The 27,590-nt window shown below is 45.6% G+C and overlaps 4 protein-coding genes and 1 long non-coding RNA gene across 8 annotated transcripts; 2 read left to right on the forward strand and 3 right to left on the reverse strand.

The window, feature by feature from the left end:
- Positions 1-716: 716 nt before the first annotated feature.
- On the forward strand, positions 717-13,570 carry LOC138405921 (uncharacterized). Its single transcript, XR_011239583.1, has 2 exons — positions 717-1,368; positions 13,139-13,570. It is a non-coding gene; the product is annotated as an uncharacterized lncRNA (long non-coding RNA).
- On the reverse strand, positions 1,482-9,067 carry lrp12 (low density lipoprotein receptor-related protein 12). Its single transcript, XM_020106353.2, has 11 exons — positions 8,146-9,067; positions 7,408-7,464; positions 7,166-7,301; positions 6,624-6,826; positions 6,045-6,292; positions 5,803-5,952; positions 5,488-5,709; positions 5,071-5,337; positions 4,750-4,952; positions 4,529-4,661; positions 1,482-4,314 (listed from the first exon to the last, which is right to left on the reverse strand). Exons 1-11 carry the CDS (start codon positions 8,189-8,191, stop codon positions 3,397-3,399), a joined length of 2,583 nt encoding a protein of 860 aa, XP_019961912.2. The 5' UTR covers positions 8,192-9,067; the 3' UTR covers positions 1,482-3,396.
- Positions 10,136-12,350, reverse strand: ntaq1 (N-terminal glutamine amidase 1). The gene is made up of 6 exons (XM_020106354.2): positions 12,224-12,350; positions 11,645-11,744; positions 11,344-11,394; positions 11,096-11,244; positions 10,899-11,023; positions 10,136-10,799 (listed from the first exon to the last, which is right to left on the reverse strand). Exons 1-6 carry the CDS (start codon positions 12,283-12,285, stop codon positions 10,648-10,650), a joined length of 639 nt encoding a protein of 212 aa, XP_019961913.2. The 5' UTR covers positions 12,286-12,350; the 3' UTR covers positions 10,136-10,647.
- bop1 (BOP1 ribosomal biogenesis factor) lies at positions 13,266-18,139 on the reverse strand. 2 transcript variants are annotated; one of them, XM_069516570.1, is made up of 16 exons: positions 18,004-18,139; positions 17,195-17,368; positions 17,008-17,100; positions 16,624-16,778; positions 16,427-16,544; positions 16,150-16,251; positions 15,758-15,970; positions 15,502-15,663; positions 15,287-15,367; positions 15,084-15,153; positions 14,751-14,883; positions 14,471-14,654; positions 14,108-14,399; positions 13,935-14,019; positions 13,661-13,768; positions 13,266-13,577 (listed from the first exon to the last, which is right to left on the reverse strand). In XM_069516570.1, exons 1-16 carry the CDS (start codon positions 18,121-18,123, stop codon positions 13,424-13,426), a joined length of 2,244 nt encoding a protein of 747 aa, XP_069372671.1. In that variant the 5' UTR covers positions 18,124-18,139; the 3' UTR covers positions 13,266-13,423. The 2 variants fall into 2 exon arrangements, with proteins under 2 accessions (XP_069372671.1, XP_069372672.1); XM_069516571.1 differs by lacking the exon at positions 18,004-18,139 and adding an exon at positions 17,468-17,979.
- A 298-nt stretch (positions 18,140-18,437) lies between these two features.
- hsf1 (heat shock transcription factor 1) lies at positions 18,438-27,167 on the forward strand. Of its 3 annotated transcripts, XM_069516572.1 has the most exons (15): positions 18,438-18,572; positions 20,029-20,137; positions 20,607-20,743; positions 20,885-21,009; positions 22,371-22,446; positions 22,520-22,581; positions 22,782-22,860; positions 22,951-23,069; positions 23,141-23,325; positions 23,428-23,566; positions 23,826-23,897; positions 25,456-25,561; positions 25,678-25,725; positions 26,016-26,064; positions 26,394-27,167. In XM_069516572.1, exons 1-15 carry the CDS (start codon positions 18,456-18,458, stop codon positions 26,579-26,581), a joined length of 1,611 nt encoding a protein of 536 aa, XP_069372673.1. In that variant the 5' UTR covers positions 18,438-18,455; the 3' UTR covers positions 26,582-27,167. The 3 variants fall into 3 exon arrangements, with proteins under 3 accessions (XP_069372673.1, XP_069372674.1, XP_069372675.1); XM_069516573.1 differs by lacking the exon at positions 23,826-23,897; XM_069516574.1 differs by lacking the exons at positions 18,438-18,572; positions 20,029-20,137; positions 20,607-20,743; ... (6 more) ...; positions 23,428-23,566; positions 23,826-23,897 and adding exons at positions 23,904-24,066; positions 24,244-24,626; positions 24,898-25,367 and having other exon boundaries at positions 25,429-25,561.
- Positions 27,168-27,590: the final 423 nt, after the last annotated feature.

The raw sequence follows: 27,590 nt of genomic DNA on the forward strand, positions 1-27,590 counted from the left end.
ACTTATATATATAACACTAATACTTATATATATAACACTTATACTTATATATATAACACTAATACTTATATATATAACACTTATACTTATATATATAACACTAATACTTATATATATAACACTTATACTTATATATATAACACTAATACTTATATATATATAACACTTATATATATAACACTTATACTTATATATATAACACTTATACTTATATATATAACACTAACACTTATACTTATATATATAACACTAATACTTATATATATAACACTTATACTTATATATATAACACTTATACTTATATATATAACACTTATACTTATATATATAACACTAACACTTATACTTATATATATAACACTAATACTTATATATATAACACTAATACTTATATATATATAACACTTATACTTATCTATATAACACTTATACTTATATATATAACACTTATACTTATATATATAACACTAACACTTATACTTATATATATAACACTAATACTTATATATATAACACTAATACTTATATATATAACACTTATACTTATATATATATAACACTTATACTTATATATATAACACTTATACTTATATATATAACACTTATACTTATATATATAACACTTACTCTTCTCTCTTTGGAAAATGTTTAAATTGTGACACAGTGAAAGTAGTGTTGTTTGATTTAGTCGACACAAACGAAATGTCAAATTTATTTTTCATATTCACCAATCAGACTTTATTATATTCAGTCTCATCCAAACTGATGCAGGAGCTTTTACCTGATGGTGGCGCTGCAACGAACCGAGTGGTTGTCGAGGATGTTTCTGTTGCTCCAGCTCGATCTTCTCTCTCTGATGTTTCTCATCAGTTCGGTTTGAACACAAGATGGCAGCGTTCATCTGGGATGTTGTGGCTTCTCTTGTGCAGGAAGTGGTGACACGTCGTCCATCTTTATTTACAGTTGAGCTGTTTCCCTGACTCTGACCTGGAGCTGCAGGCTGTGTGTAACTTTCAGTCTGACCAGCAGGGGGAGGCAGATGTCCTCCTGCTGTGTGATCTGTAAACTACCTTCCGTCAAGAACACCGTGACGTCACCAGTGAAGATTCAGCCGGAGTTCGTTTGTTTTAGTTGCAGCGCGAGCTCGTTCCACACAGGGGGGTGGGGCCAACTCGACACACCTGGTGACGACACACCTGATGACGACACCCGGTGCAGCTGCAGCAGACAGGTGCTGAGCTGACGAGACGGTTCTGACCCGGAGACTCGGAACCTGCAGCCGCGTGTGCGCAGGCCCGGCCCCCGCACAGACCGCGTCCCGGTTCACGAGCCCGCTGGTGAAGACGTCGGGAGGTTCTGCTGAAGAGGGTGAGTCCTCCTCCATGTTCTCTGGAGTCTGTTCGTCCACACACGACTGGACGTCTCCTCGTTATCCTCGTCATTAGTGTTCGATGTGGTGTCAGAAGATAAAGAGTCTCAGATCGATGTGAACCTTTAATCCTTTAGTGCAGTTAAAGTTTTTAATTTACAGACTCAAAGAAAAACTAACACCAAACCACTTGAATCATGCAGGTCAGAAAAAACAGCTACACAACAGCAACTTAACACAATTATAACCACAGTCATATTATTAATAATAAATATACAGTCACACGAGGTCAGCCGAGAGCCGAGTACCAAAAACTACCAAAGATCATAAATACAGACGTTTGAATGGCTTCAGTCTGCGGAGGGAGTCGCCTGATCGCTTCTTCTGAACGTCCTCGTAAACACACTCCTCCTCCACGCTCTCTAATTCAGACTCGTTTATATTGAAGAATATTTGTAAACACTATTCGTGACCTTCGACCATTCAAATGCATAAAGTTTTTCAGTTGATTGACCTTCAGAACTTTAAACTTTGTAATTCCTTTATCGTAGGATCGACACATCTACAACTTTTTTCACAGGATCAATAAAACTTTAAGACTTTTAGAATGAACAGCTGTTCTCTGACTGGACGTGTTCCCTTTGGAACCAGTCAGGGAACAGGTGGAACATCATGAGGGACCACACAGGAACCTGATCCACACTCAGTGTTGAATCACAGTCACACACATGATGACGACCAACAGTCGTCAGGACACCGCTACAACAGGCGTGACGAGGGTCATGTGACCAACGGAGGCAGCGAGCACCAAGATAATCCTTCACCTGATCGGTCTGCGGTCATTCCGTGGTTTCTGTTCTGTTTGCTGAGTTCTGCTTCGTTGGTACGACCACAGGTCATGTGACATGAAGTTGAATGTTATATGACGACATTGAGGAATTAATATCGGGGCACCTGCTGCCCCTCCCACGTCATTGTCCGCTACTGAGCCTCATGGGTGTTGAAGGCTTTAGCTGATCAGTGATCAGGTACAGAGCCGTCAGCACGAAGGTGTTGCTGCAGTGATCCAGATGTTCAAGGTGACTGACTCTGATTTACGACATCATCCTGGTGTTTATGTTTGTTTGTGTAGCGTTATATGGGAGCTATATAATTTCCTATATAAGCAGTAGAGTGTGTGTGTGTGTGTATATATATATATATATATATATATATATAGAGTAAAGATACATTACAGTGCAGTTGACAGGTTTCTACATGAACGATTGAACTTTTGACTTGAAATTCTGTGACGATCAAACTTTAAGGAACTCGATGTTCTTCGAACTTCATTCGTTTTATATAACTGCTCTGCTTTTATTTGGCTAACTCCACTGGTCACATGATCCTCGTTACTCTCATCATTTTCTTAAACAGCGCAGCGGGGAAATGGAGGAAGGACCATTTAAACTGTTGCACATCCACATTTCAGAGGCAGATGAGGTTCCTTGGACTCATCAGCAGGAACCAGCAGTTTGTTCTGTCAGGACTCAGTTTACAGTCGTACCAGGAAGTCTATTGAGTAAGCCATACCATAGAGACGTCCAGCTGCTGGGAAGGGGGTGGGGTGTTTTAACGGACGGACAAGGGAATATAAAGGGGTGGGGTTATTGCCATTAATGGCATCACTCCCCTCAGTTTCTAATTGGTTCATATCAGTGGAGGGCTGCTGAGCGCTCACCTTTAGTCCAACTAACATGCTAACACATGCTGGGGGTATGATTATGGCTGGTTTCTCAGTCTGAAGTGTTGGCTAGTAGTCATCCAGTCTGAAGTGTTAGCATGTTGGCTTGCCGTCTAAAATTTAAAGTGTTGTGTCAGTTTTACTGTTCGCCAATCTGTTAGCATGTTAGCTTACTGAAGGTGTAAGGACAGGTTTGTATTAGCAGTAGTCATGTCAGTTAGCTTGTAAGCTAACTTTAGATGATGGGTCTGGGTAGTACTCGTAGTATTTATGTGTCAGTTAGCATGTTAGCCCCCGCAGGTTGTTAGCAGAGCAGCAGCAGCTCGTCGTCACTGCTCTCCATCTTGCCTGTGGCCTCCAGACAGGCGTCAGGGATCTGTGCTGTGTGGACGATCCCACAGTGTTCACACGGGCCATCCCGCCCTCGGTGATGGCGGTGGGCATGGCCTGTGGAGGAGGAGGAGGGGTGTGGCTCCAGCAGCGGTCGATGGACCTCGCTGACCAATGATGAGGAGTCAGAGTCGGACACAGGGATGAGAAGCTCCACATCTTCTTCCTCGTCTCTGCTCCCACGTCGCTCAGGAGCTTCAGACCCGTGTCTTCCTGTCTCCAGCTGACGAAGTGGGCTGTGATTGGTCCAGGTCTGGTTCTGACTGTTTCTGGTCAGGTTCCTAGCGAAACGGTGCAAGTTCTGGGCCAGACGCTGTAGGGCAGAGGTGGGCGGGGCCTGTATCTCTGAGGTATCATTGTGGCATTCAGGAACTGGATTGGGGGTTGCCATTGTGACAGGGCTGGAAGGGGGCGGAGCTTCTCTGGGCCTGTCACGACACCTATCTCTGCCCGGTATTGGGGTCATAGGCGTCGCAGACGTTGTCACAGATACCACTGCCTCAACAGCAGTGGAGGGGGGGGTTTTCTGAGGAAGGGGGGCAACAGGCCCGCCCACCGCACCCACACCTCTCTCCCTCCCTCGCTCACCCTCTGTGTCTGTATCGTCTGAGTCCGGAGACAGCAGGTCTGAACCAGAACTCCCAGTGCTACCAGTACCTGCGCTGTCCTCCAGGTCAGCAGAGACCAGAGCCAAAGAACCTGACCTCCGAGAGCGAGAGAAGGTGAAGAGCCGGCGCCAGAGATTGCTATGACGACTGGAGGAAGGGAGTCTGAGGGAGGTGAAACCAAGCTGAGAGCGGACGGCCAGACGAAGGTTTTCAAGGACAGACGCCTGAGGAGACAGAATAAAAACCAATCAGACATTTCTACACTGACATTTATTTCTACAGGTAGGTGGGGGCGCTGTAACACACAACAAACTCCACAACATGAGCAAGACATGTTGCAGCTGCTGCTGAGGGAAGTCTGAGCAGGGCGGCCATCACAGTGTTTGGGTCAGAAACTGAAGCTAAGCTTCAAGTAGCACATACAAAAATTATTTCTACCTGACTCCCAGAGCACACTGGGAAATCCTCCACAGGTGGGATCAGTCCCTGGGCAATCAGCTGACCATAAGAGGGTGGGGCTTCCCTCCTCAGTAGCTCCGCCTCAACTCTGGACAACTGAGTCTCAAAAGACCTGAAATGACCAATCAGAGAGCTGCAATCACTGAGAAGAAGTTACCAATCAGAGGAGGTGACAAGTAAAGGCGTTGCTGCGTCCGCACCTGCGTTCAAACATGCGAAGTGAGTAGAGTTTGCAGGTGCAGCCGAGGGCGATGACCAGGAGGAGGCCGCAGATGAGGCTGCCGATGACGGCAGCCGTGATGACTCTGGTGGGAACGATGACGGGACAGCTCTCCTCGTCACTGCCGTCTCCACAGTCGTCCTGAGCATCGCAAACCCACGACTCAAACACGCAGCGGTTATTCTGCAGAGGTCAAAGGTTAAATTGATGTTACTGAAAAATATCAATTTTCTGTCAGAACCTTAGCTCAGACACTTAATCTTGGTTTTGTTCAGGTTTATGTTTACTCAATTTTCAGTACCTTGCAGTGGAAGTTCCCAGGCTGACAGAAAAAGCAGTTCTTTTCATCAGAACCGTTGGGGCAGCGGTTTTGGTAGTTGCAACGGTCTGATCGAGGGTAACATGCTCCGTTTCTGGAACAGGGGAACTCGTCCTCCTGACATGAAGAACAGTTCAGCTCATCCCGACCGTTGGGACAGTGCCAGTAGCCATCGCAGCGCTGCTGCTCTGTGTAACAGCCCCAGTTCCCCCCACAGGGAACCTCCCAGGGCAGGCAGAACCCGTCCACCTTAAGAACACACACAGAGAGAGAGAGGGAGAGGTTAAACTGAGCCCACAGAAGCACACAATCCACCTTAAAAATGAACTTGAGCATCGAGTCAGAACCACAACAACAGATAAAGCAGAATCTGCTGATCCCAGGTCAAATCAAGCACACCTGGTACGTGACGTTGAACCCTCGGGCAGCGTTAATCTTATCAGCATAGAAGTGAACTCGTAGCTGACCGGAAGATGAAACCACAGCCACCGGCGCTCTGGAGTCGAAGGCAGTCAACACCCTGAGGAGACGGCGAGGGTTCTCCTCGAGACCGTCGTAGACTTTCACATAGTCTCCATAACCTGTTCCATCGAGTTTAAAGTCTGTGAACCTCAGAATGACCTGCGGGAGGAGGACAACATAAGTCCAGGGATGAGCTGGTGGAACTGAAACCCCTGTCAGGCAAATGTGATGAGGTCAGAGGTCAGATGTTACCTTCCTGTGGTCTCCGGTGTCGATCAGCCAGGTGCAATTACTCCCTGGAGGATAAAAGTCAGGGTAGTTTGGAGAACTGAAGGAGCCGTAGAAGTTCCTCAACCATTCTCCACAGGTGGGAACGTCACAATCGATCTCATCACCGAGGTCCTGGGAAAATAAACAAGAGACACTCTAAATACTGTGATCGAGGGCTGGATAAAACACACAGCTCCAGGCGAGGGTGACTGAGCTGCTGTTACCTGACAGTCGATGCTGCCGTCGCAGCGCAGACTGTGGGGCAGGCAGGTGTAGATGCGAGTGTAGCGGGACAGGCAAGGGAACTGGTTGAGGCTGCAGGGCTGGAAGGAGAAGGGCGAGTCCACACACAGCTCCTCGTCTGAGTTGTCACCACACTCATCCATGGAGTTACAGCGCCACCAGTCTGGGATGCACTTCCCGTTAGAGCAGTGGAACTGGTCCACATCACAGCTGGATGCCTCTGGTTTACCTACAACAAGGCCATATTGATTATTAGTTACTACAACTGATGATGAGTCTTCACTCCTCCTTCATGGATCACCTGACACACAACTGACTGGCGATGGGGGAGGTCCCACACTACATAACCTTAAACCTGAGAGAATCCTGAGCCCAACACAAACCCGACAGGCAATCTGTTTGTTCTGAGGGCCTGATGCAGCTAATGAAAGCTGGTCTGACTGTGTGTTACTCAGTCATTACACTCAAACTATCAAATTCACACTGCACTAAGAAATATGTGAATCAGCCTCAGGAGGCTGAAACATCCCTGACAGGACCTGTATGTACCGAGTCCTCACCAGTGATGTAGGACAGTCTGAAGCCTTTTCCTGTCAGACTGTCATCAGAATGGAAGTGGATCCAGACATGGTCCTGGGATGACATGTAGGGTGGGGGCAGTGAGGAACCACAAACCCTCAGTCCATCCAGGCTCCTATAGCTGCTGATGGACATCCAGTCCGACGAGCAACGATGGGAACCCTGCAGGTCAAAGTCCTGGAAACTACCAGAGGACACAAACAGAGAGTCACATTTATTTTATGGCAGAATCTGAAGGTAGTTCTTGGGTCAGATAGTTTCTAAATTTATTCTGATGAATTTAAATTGTAAACATATGTTGACCTTAGTCTTTTTAATCCTTGTTGTGTTGAAGGTCGACCGCTGTGTTCATACTGAATTATTTTCTCTGACATCAGCTGTTATATGTTTTCTGTTGCAACCTTTAGCTGATGATGTTTTAATAGTTGTACACATTGGTGTGAGGGCATTAAGAATGACGTCCTGTGAAACTCATGGATATTTATTGTGCTGTAACCGTGGAAAGAATCTGCACGTATGTCACCTGATGGTGATGGTGTCTCCAGGTCGAGCTCTGATGTTCCAACTACAGTTCAGTCTGGCTGGATACTGGAAGGGCCAACCAGGGCTGGTGATGATGCCACTGGATGCCCGCAGGAGCTCGGCCACGTCGCTGCAGGCTGGAAAGACAGAGAGAGATTTGGTTAGTCAAACTTCTGGTGTTTATTTTGGCCTGAGGGTTTTGTTTTGCAAATTTCTGATGCGTCATTGTGGTTGTGACCTCACCATTGGAAATTCCTGATACATAGACGTTGTCGCTCCTCTGAGAGGCAGCAATGCATCCTTGGAAAGCATTAGTGCACAGATAGTTAACAAGATGAGAACAAGAGCTAACATCACCTAATCTCTTCTAGCTAACACAGAAGCTGCATGACAACATCATCGGGTCCAACAATCACAAAACTGAAATAAACTGACAAAGATTTTAATGTGACAACTTCAAACAACAAAACAAGCTTGAAATCTAAATAAAATAATTTACCCATTATTATTTTAATTATAAAATTATAAAACAATAGGATTAGTCTTTCTAAACATATGTCACACAATTATATTCCGCAAACAAGCTCAAACTCAGTATGTTCAAGAATAAACCAATTTAACTGAATATGTTCAGATAAATAAGAAAATGTGGAAATTAGCTTATTAAATAAACAAGTAATTAATAAGTCAACATGCAATATAAACCCCAGGGACTGTAAAATATGAACAGGATGGAAGTAATGTCTGCAGTGTAAAAGGATTACACGTTTAATAAAATCAACACACATTCATCATGATCATTGTTTCCCATTTCTTTATTGAGTTCTTCATATTTGATGCTTCACCAACAAACACTGAAACACAACACTACCCCTAAGATCCAGGAACTCGTTTCCTATTGGTTGATCAGTTAATTGATTAATGAGCAGTGGATTATTGACTCCATGTTTGTAACAGCTGGTCCAGAGTCAGTGGACTCACCTGACAGTATGAGCAGGTAGACGACCCCCGCTGATCTGAGGGCCATGTTGCCTCCGATGGTTCCACTTGATGTCGGGTCGGATCGTGGTGATGATCAGTGAACCTACAGTTGCATGTCAGCCTCAAACTCCTCTGAAGTGTCACTAAAGCTGCTCTCAGACCAGTGTTCGCTGGTTAAACACACAAACACTAGATCATTGAACTGACTGTCCTGTCTATCATCTACGAGCTAACTAAGCTAACAGCGCTGACCTGCGCTCACATCATAAACCATCAGCTGCCGATGGAAACAAAGACAACTGATTCCTGCTGGCTAACAGCTAACGCTAGCTCTGCTAGCTAAAAGTACTGGACTGTTTCAACAACATTTCGCTTTGGGAACGTGCTCGATGGACAAAACAATCCGATACATGATCAAAACCCGGACTGAAGCTTAAATTAACTGGACTGAGTAACGGGTTAGCTAACTACTACAGCCAGCAGCTAGCTAGATTAAATAAACAGAGGCTAGCTCTTTGGCTAGCCTGCTTCTTCTATACAAATCAATTGACCACAAACTAGCAGTTGGAGTCCGGCTAACGCGGCTACCATTAATAACACTGGACGGTTAGCTGGGACATTGTAACACAGCTAGGAGGGGAACCGGTCACCCGGGTTAACCAGAGCTAACCCGAGATAACGGAGACAAACACTGATGTTAGCGTCAGCCTGACGATATCGTCTGTTAGCTGTTAGCTTCTCCTTGTTTTTCTCATCTGTTAGCTGTTAGCTGGTTCCTATGATCTGTTAGCTTCTCCTTGATCTTCTGAGCTGTTAGCTGGTTCCTATGATCTGTTAGCTTCTCCTTGATCTTCTGAGCTGTTAGCTGTTAGCTTTGTGTCGAGCTGGACAACTACAATGAGACTGTGACGTAATATCCACCGACCAATCAACGACGAGATTCTCTTGTTTTTCTCTCTAATCCGCAAGATCAGATTAAATAAACACATTAGTTAGAAAACATTTAGTCTTATTTCACATTAAACACATTTGTTTATGTTATAAATCAACTAAACCTTTAAATTATAAATAAACGGAACATTTCTTGGTAAATGAATTGATCTGATTCCGTTAATTTCTGTTTTGAATTATAACTTTATTGACTTGTTGTTTTCTTCCATTTGAAAATCATGCAGCAGAGATTCAGAGAAACAAGAAACATCCTTTGTTCCTTTGTGTTTTTGATAGTGTAGAAAAAACGAATCAATAATACTCTCTGAAGTGTAGAAGTATAAAGCACCAGGGTTATTCCACTTCAGTAAAGTTTCATTTAAATCACATACATTTTAGACTAAGTGGATATATAGATGTGTGTGTGTTGCTGTCTTTAGTATCCGTGGTGTAACCCTGTGTGAACAAGTTGACGTGTGGAACCTGTTTTCAAACACGTGAACGGAACATGTGTTTTCACATCTGTCCTGTGGGTCGGCACTTTCAGCTGTTCCATTGTTTCCTTTTCTCTGGACTCCCCCCCCCCCCCCCCCCCCCTCACACACACACACACACACACACAGTGAAAGTCTCCATCTGCTGCTAGGTCACCCCCACCCCCGCTGCATTAACAAATGTTCAGACAGAAGGTCAAACCCTGCCCACTGTGGAACCTGCCCATATGAGCTGATTGTTCCAGAGCGTGGTGGTTCAGTCTTCATGTTCATTTCATGTTGTTATGCTCCTGATCATTTGTCATCACGACACTAATATCTGATACCAACACTGTTATTTTGCTCTGATGACATCATTAAGTCAGTCTGAGCAGAAGTGACGGTGGAGTGGAGGCGTGGTATCGAGGTCCTGCTGATACCACACTGGACCAATCCTGAGTCAATGTCAGCTGTCAATCAAGACGTCTCAGAAGGTTTTTATATCATCAAAAACGAATTTAAACCAAACTGATCAGAAACACTTGAACAAACATCAGTGAGATAAGAACGAGCTGAAATGACAGAAACATCTTTAACAAATATTTATTTGACGTTTACTTTTTGAGATGTTTAGTTTAGTCCATGTCCCACCCGCTCACATGGAGGAGGAGGGTTTACGACCAATACTAGTCAGCAGTCAGGGGGTGCTTGATATGACTTGACCTTAGTCTTGCAGTTCTTTCATGACATCCATCTTTGTCAGTCTATGGTTCAAACCAGGAAATGCTAAATCAGGTTGGAAAAAACCTGATCCAGGAACCGTGTGTGTGCAGGTACAGACGAGTGAGTCGCTGTGTCTGCTCCTTAACATCTTAATGTTGGGAACGTCCAAACTCTCCTGGGAACAGAACCATCGCACTGGTTTATGTCCTGAAAGAATTCCAACTGCAGGTTTGAATTATTTGTTTATGAGCCTCCACTGCTGTTGCTGCTGAAGCTCATTATTTAGTTTTGCAGAAATGCACCATGGCTGAAAGTTTTTATGTCCACATGCGTCTGACTCTTACAAATCAAAAAACATGAATGTCTGCAGCAACAGCTACGCTGATGATGACACTGATGATGACACTGATGATGACGCTGATGAAGAGTTTTCTGCGTAGCTCCGCAGGAATTGATCTAGACTGAGGACCGTCCCCCAGCCGACAGCAGGGTCCATACTGATGAAGTCATCCAGGTTCATGTGACTCTCTGAGGAAGATAGGCAACACAGTATGATGTCATCACAAGGTCACATGGTATACAGTACATCATCATGGCATGCTGAGGTGACAGGTGGCGTCATATGACCTGCAGTGTGAATGGGGGGATATGGTGGTGGCGGCATCTTCCAGGACCCATCAGGTGCTTTCATGTGAGATCGATCAGACGCAAACTTCAACAGGAAGCTGTCAGCAGGAATGACACGCAACTTCCTGTTAAGAGGAGAAGAGTGAGATACCTGTGGCGTTCAGGTGTGTTTCCTGTGGCGTTCAGGTGTGTGTTACCTGTGGTACTCGGGTCTGATGCTGCGATCGGAGCGCAGGGCCTTGGCACCGTACAGTTTCAGGCTGCAGGGAAACGACAGCTCAGAGTCCAGATCATAAACTAGAGCGTCCGACTGAAGACCTCTGACCATCAAGATCACATGATAGTCCTGAAATACACGGTGATGTCATCAGTAACATGACCATGACATCATTTCTGCTCCATGAGCTGTCTGTGACATCATCAAAAACACAGTAACACCACAGACCCAGATCACCGGCTGGTCTCCACATCCAGACTTCTGTTTCCACAGAGGAACCTGACAGGGAACAGAGAACTTACTGAACTTCAGCTTTAGAACCAGACAGAGAGCCTGAGAGAAGGACCTGACATTTATAGAACCTGACAGATGTTTTATAGAACCTGACAGATGTGGACGTTCTGTAGAGTTCCATTCAGTTTTATTTGTATAGCACCAAATCATGATATACATAACATCAAGGCTCTTTACATTGAAGGTCAAGAAGTTAAAAATATATAGAGAAACCAACAGTTGCCACAATTCTCACCATTCGGTTCTCATTTGAGATGAAAACCACAGACAGATGTTCCAGTGGTGCGGTTCTCTCCTTCTTGACAAACTCACAAAGTTTCCAAACATTTTCTTCACTGTAAAACAACAACAGAACCAGTCAGACACCAGCAGAACCCCAAGCATAGTCCGAACAAACTCAAACAATCACCAATCTACAGAGACACCTGATGAAGCCTCAGTCATGTGAGGATCAGCACGGACACAACTCTGTGTAGAACCTGATGTCCGGATCAACGCTCAGCAGCCAATCAGGTGTTAGAAGTCACTGCTGGATTAACAGAGACTCTACTGTGTCAAACTAAAATTCATTCATGTGAATTCATATTTTTTGACAAATGAATGAAGAATAAAAAATATGTGCTGCAGCTTTCATCTTTGTTTTTTTACTGTTTGATCTTAAGAACCAACAAGAGTTGCATTTTACTTTGAAAGGAGCTTCTGGCCTCCACACAGGCTTTTAATTTGAAAGTGTCCAGTCGTTGATCTGCTGATATCGATCCCTGCGCGGATCAGTGATGTGTGTGGGTGATCACACTGATCGATCGGTCTTTACCAGTAACAGCTGCTGTAAACACAGTTTTCGCGGGTCGGTGTGATTCCGTCTTCACGCTTCATGTCGACGCTTCCCGGAAGTGGTTGTAATACGTTACATCCTGTAGAGACTGTGCCCTTTCAAATTAAAAGTACAGGGCGCTTTGTACCCAACCAATAGAAAGCCAGGTGTCGTTCGCTTTATTTTCAGCGCGTCCCGTGCGGGCGGTTACTATGAAGGCAAACGACGTCACTTCAATCAAAAGTTTATCGGATCGCCAGCCAACATGCAGCAGCAAAGCCAAGGACCTCAAGTAAGTTTTTATTATTTCAATAGTTTCATAACTGGATCAAACTTTGGAGTTAAGTGACGTCGTTTCCCTTCAGAGTAACCGCCCACACGGGACGCACTGAAGTAAAGCGAACGCGCCCGCAGCGAGGCAGGTATGGCATGGTCCATTTCATTGGTCGACCAGTGACAACACGACACCTGGCTTTCTATTGGTCAGGGACTTTTGACAGAGTTCTAACTCTGTTTATTTACAGTCTATGGTTGGAAACACAAAACATTCCGAGCCACAGGAGAAATGTGAGCAGACGACTCACGAGGCGCAGACAGCAGCCCGAGAGTGGAAGAGCAGGAGGTCTGTGACAATATATCTGAGTGCAAGCACAGTCCGAGCAGAAGCGGAGCACATCTGAGTGCAAACAGGAGCTATTTTAGTGCAAGGCCAGAGTTTTGATTGATTAAAGACGGGACGAAAACTCCATATTCCTTATATACTGAACCTGGTCCAGTCAAATACACACTTCAAAATAAAACTCTCATCCTATTTTATTGATAGACGGTGCTAAAGTAAACAGTTTATTTATATTCGGTTCGTTTTTTTAAACATTAACTTAACGTTAACTGTCATGTGTCTGTTTCTGTCGGCAGAATAAAAACAGCAGCTGAAGGAATAGAAAACTGATCTGAAGGACGCCAGCCTCCTGAATCACCACGGTAACAACACACAGCTGATGATGCAACAAACTTCACAAAATGAATCAACAAAACAAACAAGTCAGAGAGTTTGAGTTTAATTAAAAACAAAGACAATAATAGTTTTGAGATTAGAGGTGAAAACAGTCAAAATGTTTCTACAACAGCTTGTATCCTAGCAACCTCGTTGTTAGCTGGTCATCTGCTGGACAGATTGTTGGTTGGTTGTCGGGCAGGTTGCTAGGTAAATAGGCGAATGGTTGCGTCCGCACCGGAGGAGAACACCCAGGGCTGTGTGGGGTGGAAGGTCACATCCAGAACACCGAGGTCGTGAGTGACCACATGACCTCTGAGGACCTTCACCGGGACGATCAGGGGGTTCTGCAGCAGGTCACTGGAGGGGGGAGGGGGGGGTCTTAGTATTTATGTGTGTGTATCTGTGTATCACAGTATCGTGTGTATGAGTGTGTGTATTACTTGTAAACAGTCCCGTGACAGACGATCACTGATCCATCATCAGAGGCTGACGCAAACAAAGGGTAGGCTCTGTGATAGGCCACACCCCTCACCGCCTTTTTATGGTATCTGCAGACAGGAAGTGATCAACATGATCAAAACCAACAAATTTACAAATACACAGAAGGAACAATCAAAAGCTGATCGATTAATTTAGAAACAAATGATTCATTCACTTGATTATTGACAAGTTCGATGGACAGGTGAGGATTTGATGGACAGGTGATTACTGTACCTTAACATCTTGTAGGGTTTGGTTGAGAGGTCGAGATCGAACCAGCTCAGTCTACAGTCGTAACTTCCACAGATCACATGATCACCTGTAGACAGAAGGTGAGACAGTGATGTCACAGTGCAGTGATCTGGTGTTGTGGTGAATCTGGTTCTGTGGTGGAACAGTTACGTTACCTCCAGGGTGGACGGCCATGCTGGAGATCCACTTGGAGTTTGCCTGTAGTTTTTTTGTCATTTCCTGTTTGACCAGGTTGTAGATCCGGACTGAGCGCTGCGTGGCCACAAAGAAGTAGGGCCGGACAGGGTGGAAGGACACACACTGAACTAGACCTTTGTTCTTCCTGAAGGGGTTCTGACTCCGTCTCTTGCTCAGCTGGTGGATGAATACCTGCAGGTGGCTGGAGTGATCCGGCATCACCGACGCCAGGTAGTCTCCCTTAGCGTGCCATGCTACCTGTTGGACAGCCTGATGGATCAACAGTGAGCAGTTAGTTCAGGTATTGATAAGGATTCTAAAATCAATCAGTGTTTTCTCACTTTGGGATGTTGGATTTTGAGGCGGATCCCCTGGTTTAGCTCCTCCCCCTCAGTGTCACTCCAGGTAACAGGGCCAGCCTCCTCTGTTGACCCCGCCTCCTGCTGACCTGAGAGGAGTCGCTCTGATGATGACACGACCTGTTTGTCTGCCAGAGAGGGAGACAGGATCAACACCACGGAGTCCCTGAAACAGAGAGAGAGAGAGACCGGTCCTCGCTCAGTGGTCGATCCGACACAACGGGTCGCAGACGGGTGGATGGACAGGCAGACAGGTACTTACATGGCGACAGCCAGCAGACAGACAGAAGGATTTGGGTTCCAAGTGATGCTCTTCACAGCTCCACCCACCTGGACTGTCTTCATACAGCGAGACGAACACACCTCCCAGAACCTCACAGAACCATCATCAGAACCTGGATAAACACAGAACCAGCACAAGCTGAGCAATCAACTACAACTCCCATGGTGCATTTCACTGGCCAACCGCCAATCACAGAACACATACTGTGACAGTTAAATATTTACAGTGAGACACCGGACTGTGTATAGAGTTACTATAGCAACCAGCAGCATGATGTCATACAGGTGGAGTGTGTTTTGATTGGTGAGTTACCTGAAGCGAGCCACTGTCCTGATGGAGACACACTGATGGAGCGAACCAGTCCGCTGTGACCCCGGTACACCTGAAGTCAGATTGAACAGATTACATCAAGGGTCACCTGTTCGCTGGCTGTGGGTGTGTGAGTGCGTGCGTGCGTCTGTGTGTCACACGTTCTGCGTCAACAGAACAATAAGAATAAAAACACGTTGACGTACCAGAGACTGTGTCGTAGGAAACGGCTGCAGGTCTTTGGGTTTGGGAAGTTTTGGGATCAAATCCTCTGGATTCACGTTCACCTGAAAACAGACGTACAGACCCATGATCACCTCCACAGGCACACTGTGCTCTGATTGGCTGCAGGAGCTTTTCTTATAATCTGATGTATCAAGTCTTCTTCAAGGTTTATCACAGGTAACCTGAAGCTAGTTACCCTCATCTTCCTCTGTCTGGGACACAGGTAAAGGTCGAGGCAGCGCTCAAACCTCTCGTGGAGGAAACGAGGAAATGCCGGGACCTGACGGAGGCTCGAGAACTTCTTGGGAACAAATGGCAACTTCCTGTCTGACGGATCCTGCTGCTCCCACAGAGCGAGCTGCAGAGAGAGAGAGAGAGAGAGAGAGAGAGATGTTCCATCTGTTCTATAACCAGGTGAGTCAAACAGGTGAGATCCTCATCATGTGACGTACCTCCTCTTCTGTGAACAGATACTCAGGTGGGGGGTTGTAGGACTCATGGTGACCAGGCAGTGGGATCTTGGGGGCGGGGAGGTGCATCCTATGTTTGGCCAGAATGGACGAGTCCTCACTTGCCCAGAGGTCGTAGAAATGCCCCCGAGTGTCGTCCTGCACCCGTCGAGGTTTGATCCAGCCCATCTTTATCGCATGGACCAGTTTAGACACCTGGGTAAAGGTGAGAGAGAGGGTGGCAGACAGGTGAGAGGAAGAGGGAGGCAGACAGGTGAGAGGAAGTGGGAGGGGGAGGCAGACAGGTGAGATGAAGAGGGAGGGGGAGGCAGACAGGTGAGAGGAAGTGGGAGGCAGACATGTGAGAGGGAGGGGGAGGCAGACAGGTGTTTTACCTTCTCCTTCTCGATCAGTGACGGGATGAAACTGCGTTTGTCTGCAGGTCTGTTAGTGACGGGATGAAGCATCACGTCGTTACTGAAGAACTCCACTGTGGGCTGAGGAGGAAGAAGAAAGAGGCAGAGCAGTGATTTAACAACTTCACTGTATCTGATGACGTAATATCGAACTTTTGGAACTTTGTCCTTAAACAATATGAACTGGTGTCCAGGTGAGTCCTTCCTGTCCAGGACTTAATAAAGGGGTGGAGTCTCATGAGGGACCTGAACGTACCTGGTACTCATTGAAGTTGACGTCTCCGAACTGTCCTTTCTGCAGACGGTTAACCAGCGCCACCTGCTCATCTGATAGGACGATGTCACTTCCTGTCTTTTTGTCGTGGACTGTTCTCCTGCAGAAACATCGCCGTTAGCATCATTAGCATTCTCTTTGAAGCAGTGGAGGAGCTAGTATCATTCTCGCAGGCTCACCAGTAGTCCGGGTTCTCCATTTTGTCCAGGAATTCGTCGAGTTCGTCCTTGTTCCTGATTGGTTTGAGGATCTTCTTCCCATCCAGATCGTAGCCGATATGAGGGAAGTCTTTGTACCACTCCATGGGAATGTTCCCAACAGTGTTCCTGATGTCCTGCAACACAACAAGAACGTCAGAAAGTAGAACCATAATGAACCGCTGATGGCTTTAGAACCAAATCAATCCAGGATAGAACTCATAACCAGCACAGGACAAACCAAGAGAACTTCAGAGGCCTGATGACAGAGGACCCACAGAACAAAGACCATAAAGATCATCAACAAACAGAAAGTTCTAAAAACTCTGGAGAACGTGTCAGAAAAGAGACAGAACGTGGCCTCACCTCCTCGTCCGAGGAGTCGTGTTCGTACTCATCTTCTTTCTTTTCTTCCTCTCCCTCTGTCACTCCTCCCTCCTCCTTCTTCCCCTCCTGTGTCTGCAGGTAGAACAGGAAACAGGTGACGTTCTACAGCAGTAGTTTCTCTGAGGTGAGTCACAACCAGCCAATCAATGGACGGATTAAACTCTACCTGCTGAGTCTGCTCTGACTGCAGCGTCACCTCATCTTCATCATCAGGTCCCTCCTCTTCATCATCATCGCTGTCACTCCCAGAGTCCTCCAGTCCTGAGTAAACACTGTCCTCGCTGTCGGACAGATCTTCGTCCTCCTCCTCCTCAGCAGGTTTGTTTTTGAGATTGAAGATCTGAAGAAGAAACCGATTTAAATGACCAGATCACACACAAGAGCTTTATTCTATTTGTCTCTGGGCTGTAGTTTAAAAGTCTGCGTAACAATACTTTACATCAGTTCCAATAACACTGTTGCTAATTCGTGAATATGAGCAACTGTTCATCATCTGGCATCACTTCCAGAATGAAAATAAAATGTGTCTTCCGATTTAAACGAAGTCAAACTTCGGGTCATATGAACAACAGCACTATTGATTCCAGTGTCATTTCAGCTTTAACATGATGAAGCTTGATGGTTCCAGTAGAACAGTCAGAAAATGACTGTTTCAGATAAAGATCGTGGACCGAAGCCTCAGAACAGGAGCCAGACTCAGTTCATGACGATGTGAGGAGAGCTGCTCTAACTCTGGCTCCAGTGTGTTTAATTACACTGTTATTTAGCTTTAGCTAAGATTAGCCTGTCCATTCATGACTCCGTTTAGAATCTGCTCGCGGTATAAACGGCTGTGAGGTTGATCTGGACTCGGTCTGGTTTCAGCTTCACTTCGGCTTCATCCACTTTTTATCTGACTGTCGAGCAGCAGCGTGTTTTGGTTTAGCATGTTAACAGCTAGCTTCCTGCACCTCCTCAGGTGACCTCCGGTCTCACCTCATCCTCTTCTTCTTCTTCTTCTTCTTCTTCTTTACTTCTCTTCTTCGTCTTCTCTCGGACTTTCTTCATCCCTTCTTTCTCTTCGATGCTCTGCATGTTCCTGCTTCTACCCTCCATTCCCCCACGTGTGACTCTATATTATCTACGTCAAATACGTACACTTTACGTTTTTCCCCTGCGTCATCGGGCAGCGACGGGCTCTTCGTTACGCAGTTGTTAGTCTGATGGGATCTGTTGTAATTTTTTTATCGCTGAGTTTCCGTTAAAACTCATTTTTTCTATCCCCGCAGATCCCCGCACACCCCCGCACACCGAGCCTCCGGTGATCTGGATCACAGCTGTCTGTTCTGGAGTTCTGCTGTTTCTCACACGATGCTAACAGTTAGCACCGATAGCTCAGAGTAACAGCAGCGTTTAACAGTGCAGGGTGCGTTGGATTGTTTTTCTCCATGGAGTTTGCCGGAGGAGGGGCGGTGCTGCCCAGTGGGAACGTCCCAGCCTTCCTCACCAAACTGTGGACCCTGGTGGAGGACCCGGACACCGACCCGCTCATCTGCTGGAGCCCGGTACTCACAGCCACGATAATCCGACAGTTAGCTGCTAGCCCTAACGAAACTCACATGCTAACAGCAGATCACACACGAAATGACCACCTGTTCACCTGAGTCAATGTGACGTCACAGCCCCTGCTGTTTGTTTGACAGATAATCAGCTGAGAAGATTCTGATGCTTTGATGTCACCGCGTTAACGTCAGCGACAGTAACACTGATAACAACAACAACAATACTAATAACAACAATAACAACAGTAATAATACTAATAACAACAATAACAACAGTAATAATACTAATAACAACAGTATTAATACTAATAACAACAGTAATAACATCAGTATTAATACTAATAACATCAGTAATAATACTAATAACAACAGTATTAATACTAATAACAATGATAACAACAGTAATAACAACAATAACAACAACAACAATACTAATAACAACAGTAATAACACTGATAACAACAACAATAATACTAATAACAACAATAACAACAGTAATAATACTAATAACAACAGTAATAACATCAGTATTAATACTAATAACATCAGTATTAATACTAATAACAATGATAACAACAGTAATAACACTGATAACAACAATAATAATACTAATAACACTCATAACAACAGTAATAACACTCATAACAACAGTAATAATACTGATAACAACAGTATTAATACTGATAATAATAACAACAGTGGTTTACGGTATTGTACCGCTATTACAATGTAACAAACAGTTTCCTTTACTTCCTGTTTTCAATTTGATTTTTCTGTGTTCTTCTGTTAAAATATTCTCTATGAACAGATTCTTTGTGTGTTTGTACAGAATCTGTCGTGAGGAGACAGATCTTAGGGCACGAAGCTTCTGGTTTCTGTTGATAGCTAGCAAATAGCCGTAGACAGGATCTAAAACATCTACGAAAACCATCCGTGTTTGTGCGGAGAAACGTTGCACTAGTGTGATTAAAGTAGTCTCACTGTAAACAGTGTTTGGACAACATATCACAAAGACGTCTGCTGTCTACACCTGAAGACCCAAAATATAGTCTGTTACCCCAAGAGGCTGCTTCACTGTCAGACGATCTCTGATGTCCTGCGAGATTACTTTTAAAATGACTCTCTGTTGATAGTAAAATATATCAGTGTTATGAATGGAGTGATGGTTCCCTGAAGAAGGAGCGGTCCTGTCGGGTGCTGTCTGTGTATGTCTGCTGGTCCTGGATCATACTGCTGCTTTGGGACATTTACTGTCTGTGGAAAAGTATTTTGCTTCGGGGGTCACAACTTATCATCTGTATTTGAAAACAGCAAGCGAAACATAAGTCATCTGGCACATAACCTTCATCCACATCAGTTGTCAACTGACCTGCCGGTGTCTGAAAACACTCTGATCCTGGTTCATCAGGAGCATCTGAGTCTTCTTGTATTTATAATGTTTCTCTGTGTTCTGTTTCAGAGTGGAACCAGCTTCCATGTTTTTGATCAGGGTCGGTTCTCGAAAGAAGTTCTTCCCAAGTTCTTCAAACACAACAACATGGCTAGCTTCATCAGACAGCTGAACATGTGTGAGTGTAAAGAGTCTCACGTTACTGCAGCGTTTATCTTCACTGCTCTGAACCACAACATCATTCAGTTGAGTTCATTCCTCCACCAGTCCAACAGTTTCTTAAATGCAGTCAAGCTGCATCAAACCACACACACCCTCATAGATATCCGTCCTCTAAACATGTCTGATTGTTTTCATCAAGATTCATGAATTATTCTCTGAGAAATCAGTGAAAATGTTCAACAAAACATTCTCACAATTTATAAGAAACTGGATCTTCCTTAAGATTTAATGAGTTCTTCCCTGAGCCCTGTTCCCTCCTTCCACCACGTTTGCTAGTTTTTTCACAATCCTGCCGACAAACAGAGAAACAAACATTAGCTTGCCGGCGGAGGTAATGAACCATTGACAGCTCTGACAGTGAAACTCTTTCACCTGTTTGTATGATGATGTTAAATTAGTGGTTTTGCGAATTGGCTTCCGTACAGATGGCTTCCGTAAAGTGGTGCACATCGAGCACAGTGGTTTGGTAAAACCAGAGAGAGATGACACAGAGTTCCAACATCCGTTCTTCATCAGAGGACAAGAACACCTGCTGGAGAACATCAAACGCAAAGTCACCAACGTACGTGTTCACACCTGTTCACACACACCTGTTCACACACACCTGTTCACACACACCTGTTCACACCTGTTCACCGAAGTCCAGATTCAAACCTTTCACATTCTCCATGGTAACCGTCTTTCTGTGCTGTGATTGGTTCAGGTGTCCTCGGGGCGTCAGGAGGAAGTGAAGGTCGCTACAGATGAAGTGAATAAAATCCTGAGCGACGTCCAGCTGATGAAGGGAAAACAGGAAACCATCGACTCCAGGATCATTGCCATGAAACAGTAAGACGAGAACCACAACCTCTTCAGTCCGGGAGTCACTGAGCACTTTATTAGGAACACCTGCTCACTATAGAGTGCTCTTCATTGAAGACCCCATAAAGTAAAGTAGGGGTTAGTGAATGAGTGAGTGATTCTGGACACAGCTTTTGACTGTGACAGGATTGAGACTGTTGTTTACCACCAGGAAACAGTCAGACCAGTGAGCAGCAGCTCTGATGAGGTCAGAGGTCAGACTGATCGGAGCTGACAGAAAGGCTGCGGTCACTCTGATAACCACTCTTTACATCTCAGGGAATAACACGTCCAAACTTTACATGAGCGGTTCAAGAGACCACGTCAGGTTCACTCCTGAGACCTGAGGCTGCACTGACACAAACTCACCAGCAGGGGACATTTGAAGACGCTGCTGGTCTAATGAATGGTGTCGAGAGAATTCATCCATGGAGCCGAACTTCTTGGTGTTAAAGGAGAACTTTGGTTTTTTTCAACCTGGTCCTTATTTCCAGCATATGGTGTTTAGATCTACTCACCCATAAAGGTTTGGAGTAACTTTGAGTCCTTCGGATGCTTTTAGATCCACACGCGATCAGCGTATATCCATACAACGCAAGGGTTCGGGGCATCCACAATACAGCCTCTAAATAACGCATTATCTGCCGTGAAACTCTTTATTTACTATGAATCTCCAGAACTAGTCCCCTGTGAGTCTCGCCAGCCTCGGAGCTAGCGTTAGCTTAGCGAACCGAGAGCGAGTTGTCTTCCTGTTTAATCAACAAATGGGTTCGCTAAGCTAACGCTAGCTCCGAGGCTGCTCGTTAGCCCGTTGAAGTTAGCTAGCCTTTAACCGGGTGAATGGCCCGAGCACCAGGACACAGCTGCTTTAAAAGAATCCTGTACTGTGAAGCACCTGATAAGCATTCTGCCATGTTGCGCAAAACTAGCATCAGCAAACTCTGTGTAAACAAACACAGTTGATCGTCAGCTGTGATGCGGCTGCGCACCTCAGTGACGTCACCCCAGTGAAAGCCCAGGATGCAAACAAAGCAACTCGCTAAGCTAACGTTAGCTCCGAGGCTGGCGAGACTCACAGGGGACTAGTGCTGGAGAATCATAGTAAATAAAGAGTTTCGCGGCTGATCCAAAGTTACTCCAAACCTTTATGGGTGAGTAGATCTACACAACATATGCTGGAAATAAGGACCAGGTTGAAAAAAACCAAACTTCTCCTTTAAGCCTGCAGGTGGCGCCCAAGGTTGATAGTTTTCTCAACTCACTTTGGGTCTTTAATGGATCACGGTCTGAATGTCACAGTTCCTAGTAAAGTGTCATATAAACAGGATATATTTGTTTCTGTGTTGCAGTGAAAATGAGGCTCTGTGGAGGGAGGTGGCCAGTCTGAGACAGAAACACACTCAGCAACAGAAAGTCGTCAACAAGGTATTTCTCCTCACGTCAGCTCGGATGCTTCCACCACAGTGAGGCTGATCTAATGATAACTCTCTCTCCTCAGTTGATCCAGTTTCTGGTGTCACTCATCCAAACCAACAGGATCTTGGGAGTCAAGAGGAAGATGCAAGTTCACTACTAATACTACACACTTTGCTATGAACTAGCTGAGATGTTTTTACCTGTCTAATCCATACACACATGATGGGGAGGGGGGAGGGGTCTCAACAAAACACTATTCCTGTGGTCACCAGCAACTCACCCACCTACGTCCAGTGACTGTTGAGAAAACCTGATTTATAACGTTAACAAGTTTCTCTCTGCAGTCCTCTGATGCTGAATGACTCCAGCTCCGCCCACTCCATGCCTAAGTACAGTCGGCAGTTCTCATTGGAGCACATGCAGGTAACATGTCGCCGACTCACCTGCATACCTCAGTTAGTTTGTGATGAGCGGTTCACATGAAGGATCTTTTCTCGTGCACTTCCTCTTCAGGCTACAGCCAATCTGTTCTCAGCTGACTCCCCAATATCCTCTGGGCCAATCATCTCTGACATCACAGAGGTGGCCACACCCATCATTGAGGATGCAGTCCCTGACTGGTCGGACGCAGGGTGAGAACTAATGAAGCCTCTTGTCAGTAACAGTGGTGCAGCAGTCACTTAATTCTGTCCTCTGCCTCCAGAGAGAGCCAATTCATTAACATAAAAGAGGAGCCAGCAAGTCCTGAGGTGGAGGTGTGTCCTGTTCTGGAAGGCGGGGCTACACATGGAGACACGCCCCTCTCCCCCACCACTTTCATCAACTCCATCCTACAAGACAACGAGACGCAGCCGACTCCCAACACCTCCACCGCCAACCCTTCACCAGGTACTAGCTGACAGGAAGTCTGGTTCTCAAAGGTTCCATGTGTTTGGTTCTGCTCTTGAATCTGTTTGTCTCTGACCTGAGACTCTTCTGTCTCTTCTGCAGGCATCGTTCTGATGAGCCCGGCCTCCTCTGGGACCCTCCCACCTTCACCAACCGGCCAATTACCCGCCTCTATTCCCACCCCAAACTCCAGTCCAGCCGCAGCTCAGCATCAATGTCAGACCCTCGCCTGTATCGACAGGTACGTTTCCAATCAGTGCTTTTGTCATATGGTGCAGGTGCTACGTGTTACTAACTGCCCCACTCCAGCCACTAGCTGCCCTGACTCCCGCTCCGACACCTGCCCCATCACCTGCCCCATCACCTGCCCCATCACCTGCCCCATCACCTGCCCGTCACTGCTCTTGTTTTATTCGTGTATCAGTTTATTGTGTATTTGTACCTTTGCTGTAGGTTGTTGAAGGTCAGGTGTGTCATTAACACCCCTGTGCTTCCCTCAGACCCCACCCCCCTCCCTCTGCAGGTGGATTGTCACCTGACGTTTGGCGCTTCGTATCAACACAAACTGACAAGTGAATCATTGAATCTATAATTCACAAATAAAACATGTTTTGTTTTGAAGTGTGAGTCTGGAAAGCTAGCACCAGTGAATCCTATCAGAGCCTGATCACTATGTGGATTCATCAACCAAAGAAAATAGACCCTAGATGCACAGGAACCAACGGGAAGTCAGAAGAGAAGGTCAGAACAGGAAGTCAGTCAGAACAGGAGGTCAGAACAGGAAGTCAGAACAGGAAGTCAGAAGAGAAGGTCAGAACAGGAAGTCAGAACAGGAAGTCAGTCAGAACAGAAGGTCAGAACAGGAAGTCAGAACAGGAAGTCAGAAGAGAAGGTCAGAACAGGAAGTCAGAAGAGAAGGTCAGAACAGGAAGTCAGAACAGGAAGTCAGTCAGAACAGAAGGTCAGAACAGGAAGTCAGAACAGGAAGTCAGAAGAGAAGGTCAGAACAGGAAGTCAGAACAGGAAGTCAGTCAGAAGAGAAGGTCAGAACAGGAAGTCAGAACAGGAAGTCAGAAGAGAAGGTCAGAACAGGAAGTCAGAAAAGGAAGTCAGTCAGAACAGGAGGTCAGAACAGGAGGTCAGAACAGGAAGTCAGTCAGAAGAGAAGGTCAGAACAGGAAGTCGGTCAGAACAGGAAGTCAGTCAGAACAGGAGGTCAGAACAGGAGGTCAGAACAGGAAGTCAGAAAAGGAAGTCAGTCAGAACAGGAAGTCAGAACAGGAGGTCAGAACAGGAAGTCAGTCAGAAGAGAAGGTCAGAACAGGAAGTCGGTCAGAACAGGAAGTCAGTCAGAACAGGAGGTCAGAACAGGAGGTCAGAACAGGAAGTCCGAACAGGAAGTCAGTCAGAACAGGAGGTCAGAACAGGAAGTCAGAACAGGAAGTCAGAACAGGAAGTCAGAACAGGAGGTCAGAACAGGAAGTCAGAACAGAAGGTCAGAACAGGAAGTCAGTCAGAAGAGAAGGTCAGAACAGGAAGTCGGTCAGAACAGGAAGTCAGTCAGAACAGGAGGTCAGAACAGGAGGTCAGAACAGGAAGTCAGAACAGGAAGTCCGAACAGGAAGTCAGAACAGACACGATTGCTTTATTAACAAGAGGAAAAACTCCAGACTGTGGAAGCAGCTTCACATCACATCTTTCTATCTCTCTGTCTCCTCTGTCTGTCTCTCCTCTGTCTCCCCTCTACCTGTCTCTCTCCTCTGTCTGTCTCTCCTCTCTCTCCTGTTTCTCCTCTGTCTGTCTCTCCTCTACCTGTCTCTCTCCTCTGTCTGTCTCTCCTCTCTCTCCTGTTTCTCCTCTGTCTGTCTCTCCTCTCTCTTCTGTCTCTCCTCTGTTTCTCCTCTACCTGTCTCTCTCCTCTGTCTGTCTCTCCTCTCTCTCCTGTTTCTCCTCTGTCTGTCTCTCCTCTGTCTCTCTCCTCTGTCTGTCTCTCCTCTCTCCTGTCTCTCCTCTGTCTGTCTCTCCTCTGTCTCTCTCCTCTGTCTGTCTCTCCTGTCTCTCCTCTGTCTGTCTCTCCTCTGTCTGTCTCTCCTCTCTCCTGTCTCTCTCCTCTGTCTGTCTGTGTTTCAGGTCTGAACTGTTGGACCATGTGGACACTATGGACAGCAGTCTAGAAAACCTGCAGAACATCCTCAATACACAAACCTTCACCTTTGACACCTCCCCCATCATCGAGGTCAGTCGTCAAATTAACATGTTATGAACACGCCAACTCTATGAACATGTTAACAGTATATGAACATGTTAGTGGTATGTGAACGTGTTGAATCACATGTGTGTTTCCATGTTCAGTTTTTCGGTTCACCCTCTGGAGATTTTGACCTTGACTGTTTGGACAATGTGAGTTCAACAGACTTTTACTTTGCATCTTCACTTCCTGTCTCATGTTGAAATAAAAGCACCATATTAACACAAACACGTTCATACAGGTATGTTTACATGTTAGTATACATGTGAATACAAAGGTGAACACATGTTAGTATACATGTGAATACAAAGGTACACACATGTTAGTATACATGTGAATACAAAGGTGAACACATGTTAGTATACATGTGAATACAAAGGTGCACACATGTTAGTGTTTATGATGTCACAGCCGTCTCACTGTGATGTCTCTGTCCTATCAGCTGCTGGCTGAAGAGGCTCCGAGAGGAAGTGATGGAAGCAGCCACACAGGTAACATACACACACACACTCTCTCACTCACACACACACACACACACACACACACACACACACACACACACACACACACACTCTCTCACTCACACACACACACACACACACACACACACACTCACACATACACACGCTCTCTCACTCACACACACACACACACACTCTCTCACTCACACACACTCTCTCACAAACACACACACACACACACACTCACTCACACACACACACACACACTCACACACTCACTCACACACACACACACACACACACACACACACACACTCTCACGCACACACTGGGTGACTCTGCTGTTCTGATTGGTCCAGGGAAACAGCTGGTGCAGTACTCTGCCACACCTGTGTTGATGTCTGAACCAATCAGCCTCGGGGAGGGCGGGGCTGACCTGCCGTCTCTGCTGGAGCTAGAGGCGGAGCCTTTCCTTACGCCCGACCCATCCACTGATGACCCGGCAGCCGACCTGTTGAGCCACACCCACTTGGACTCTGACCTTTGACAACATAAAAATGCGATGACTCATCAGTAACCATGGCAGCAGGACAATCTGAGCACTGACTCAGCAGCAATAGACAATGATGTAATCATCAATCAGCTGCAGTTCATCCGGTCAAAGCTCATGTTTTTAGTTTGCAGATGTTATTGATCGATATTAACCATTTATAGACCTGCGTCCTTCTTCTATGCTTTTATTTTAGCTTTGTTTTTATTTGAGCTTTTTTCAATTATTTGACAGTCACAAAAAAAACTCAGAGAACCAGGGTCACGTCTGTACCTGCCCGTCCAATGAGAAGCAGCTCTGAGCTCAGTTGATGATGTCACGTGGACAGGTGAGGTAGGATCATGTGATCAGGTTGTTCCGTGTTCTGCATGTTTAAGTCAGATTTGATTTGTCTCTGTTTTCATGTATAAGATATAGATTCAATGAGAAGAATCTGTATATTTTTGGAAAAGTTTATTATGAATGAGAACACCCCCATCACCTCTGTTACCATGGAGACGACATGAAGGCAGATTGATGGATCTGATCGATTAGAGCAGGTATCAGCCATGTTGTTGATGATTGATTAAATAGTTGATCAGTGTGCTCTCGTACCGCTCCGTGTCTTTCTGTTGCTTTAGGCTCATGTTGTGTTCAGGGTCACCTGCTCTGATTTTATTTTCTGAACCCAGAGAGTGAACCGAGCTGAACAAACTGAATTTGCGTAAACAGTTTTTTCTGAGTGACGAAGCAGAACGACTGATTCATGTAGCATTTCGATGGTTGTCCTGCTCAGAATGTAGCGTGGAGGTAAAGTGTCACAGGTCAGAATAAATCACAGAAACCAGTGAAACAGACGACACAGACTTGAACAGATGCTCTGTGATCAAGAAGCTGCCCTTCAATATAAAAGCCTCTGTCGTCAATATGTTTATATTTGTTTGATCATGTTTTAACATTTTTATATCGATTACATCAAATTCTAGCTGTTGGATTTATTCTTGCTCTTGGGAGAGGAGGATTGTAA

This window comes from Paralichthys olivaceus, chromosome 20 (assembly GCF_024713975.1).
Source record: "Paralichthys olivaceus isolate ysfri-2021 chromosome 20, ASM2471397v2, whole genome shotgun sequence".
Taxonomy (NCBI): domain Eukaryota; kingdom Metazoa; phylum Chordata; class Actinopteri; order Pleuronectiformes; family Paralichthyidae; genus Paralichthys; species Paralichthys olivaceus.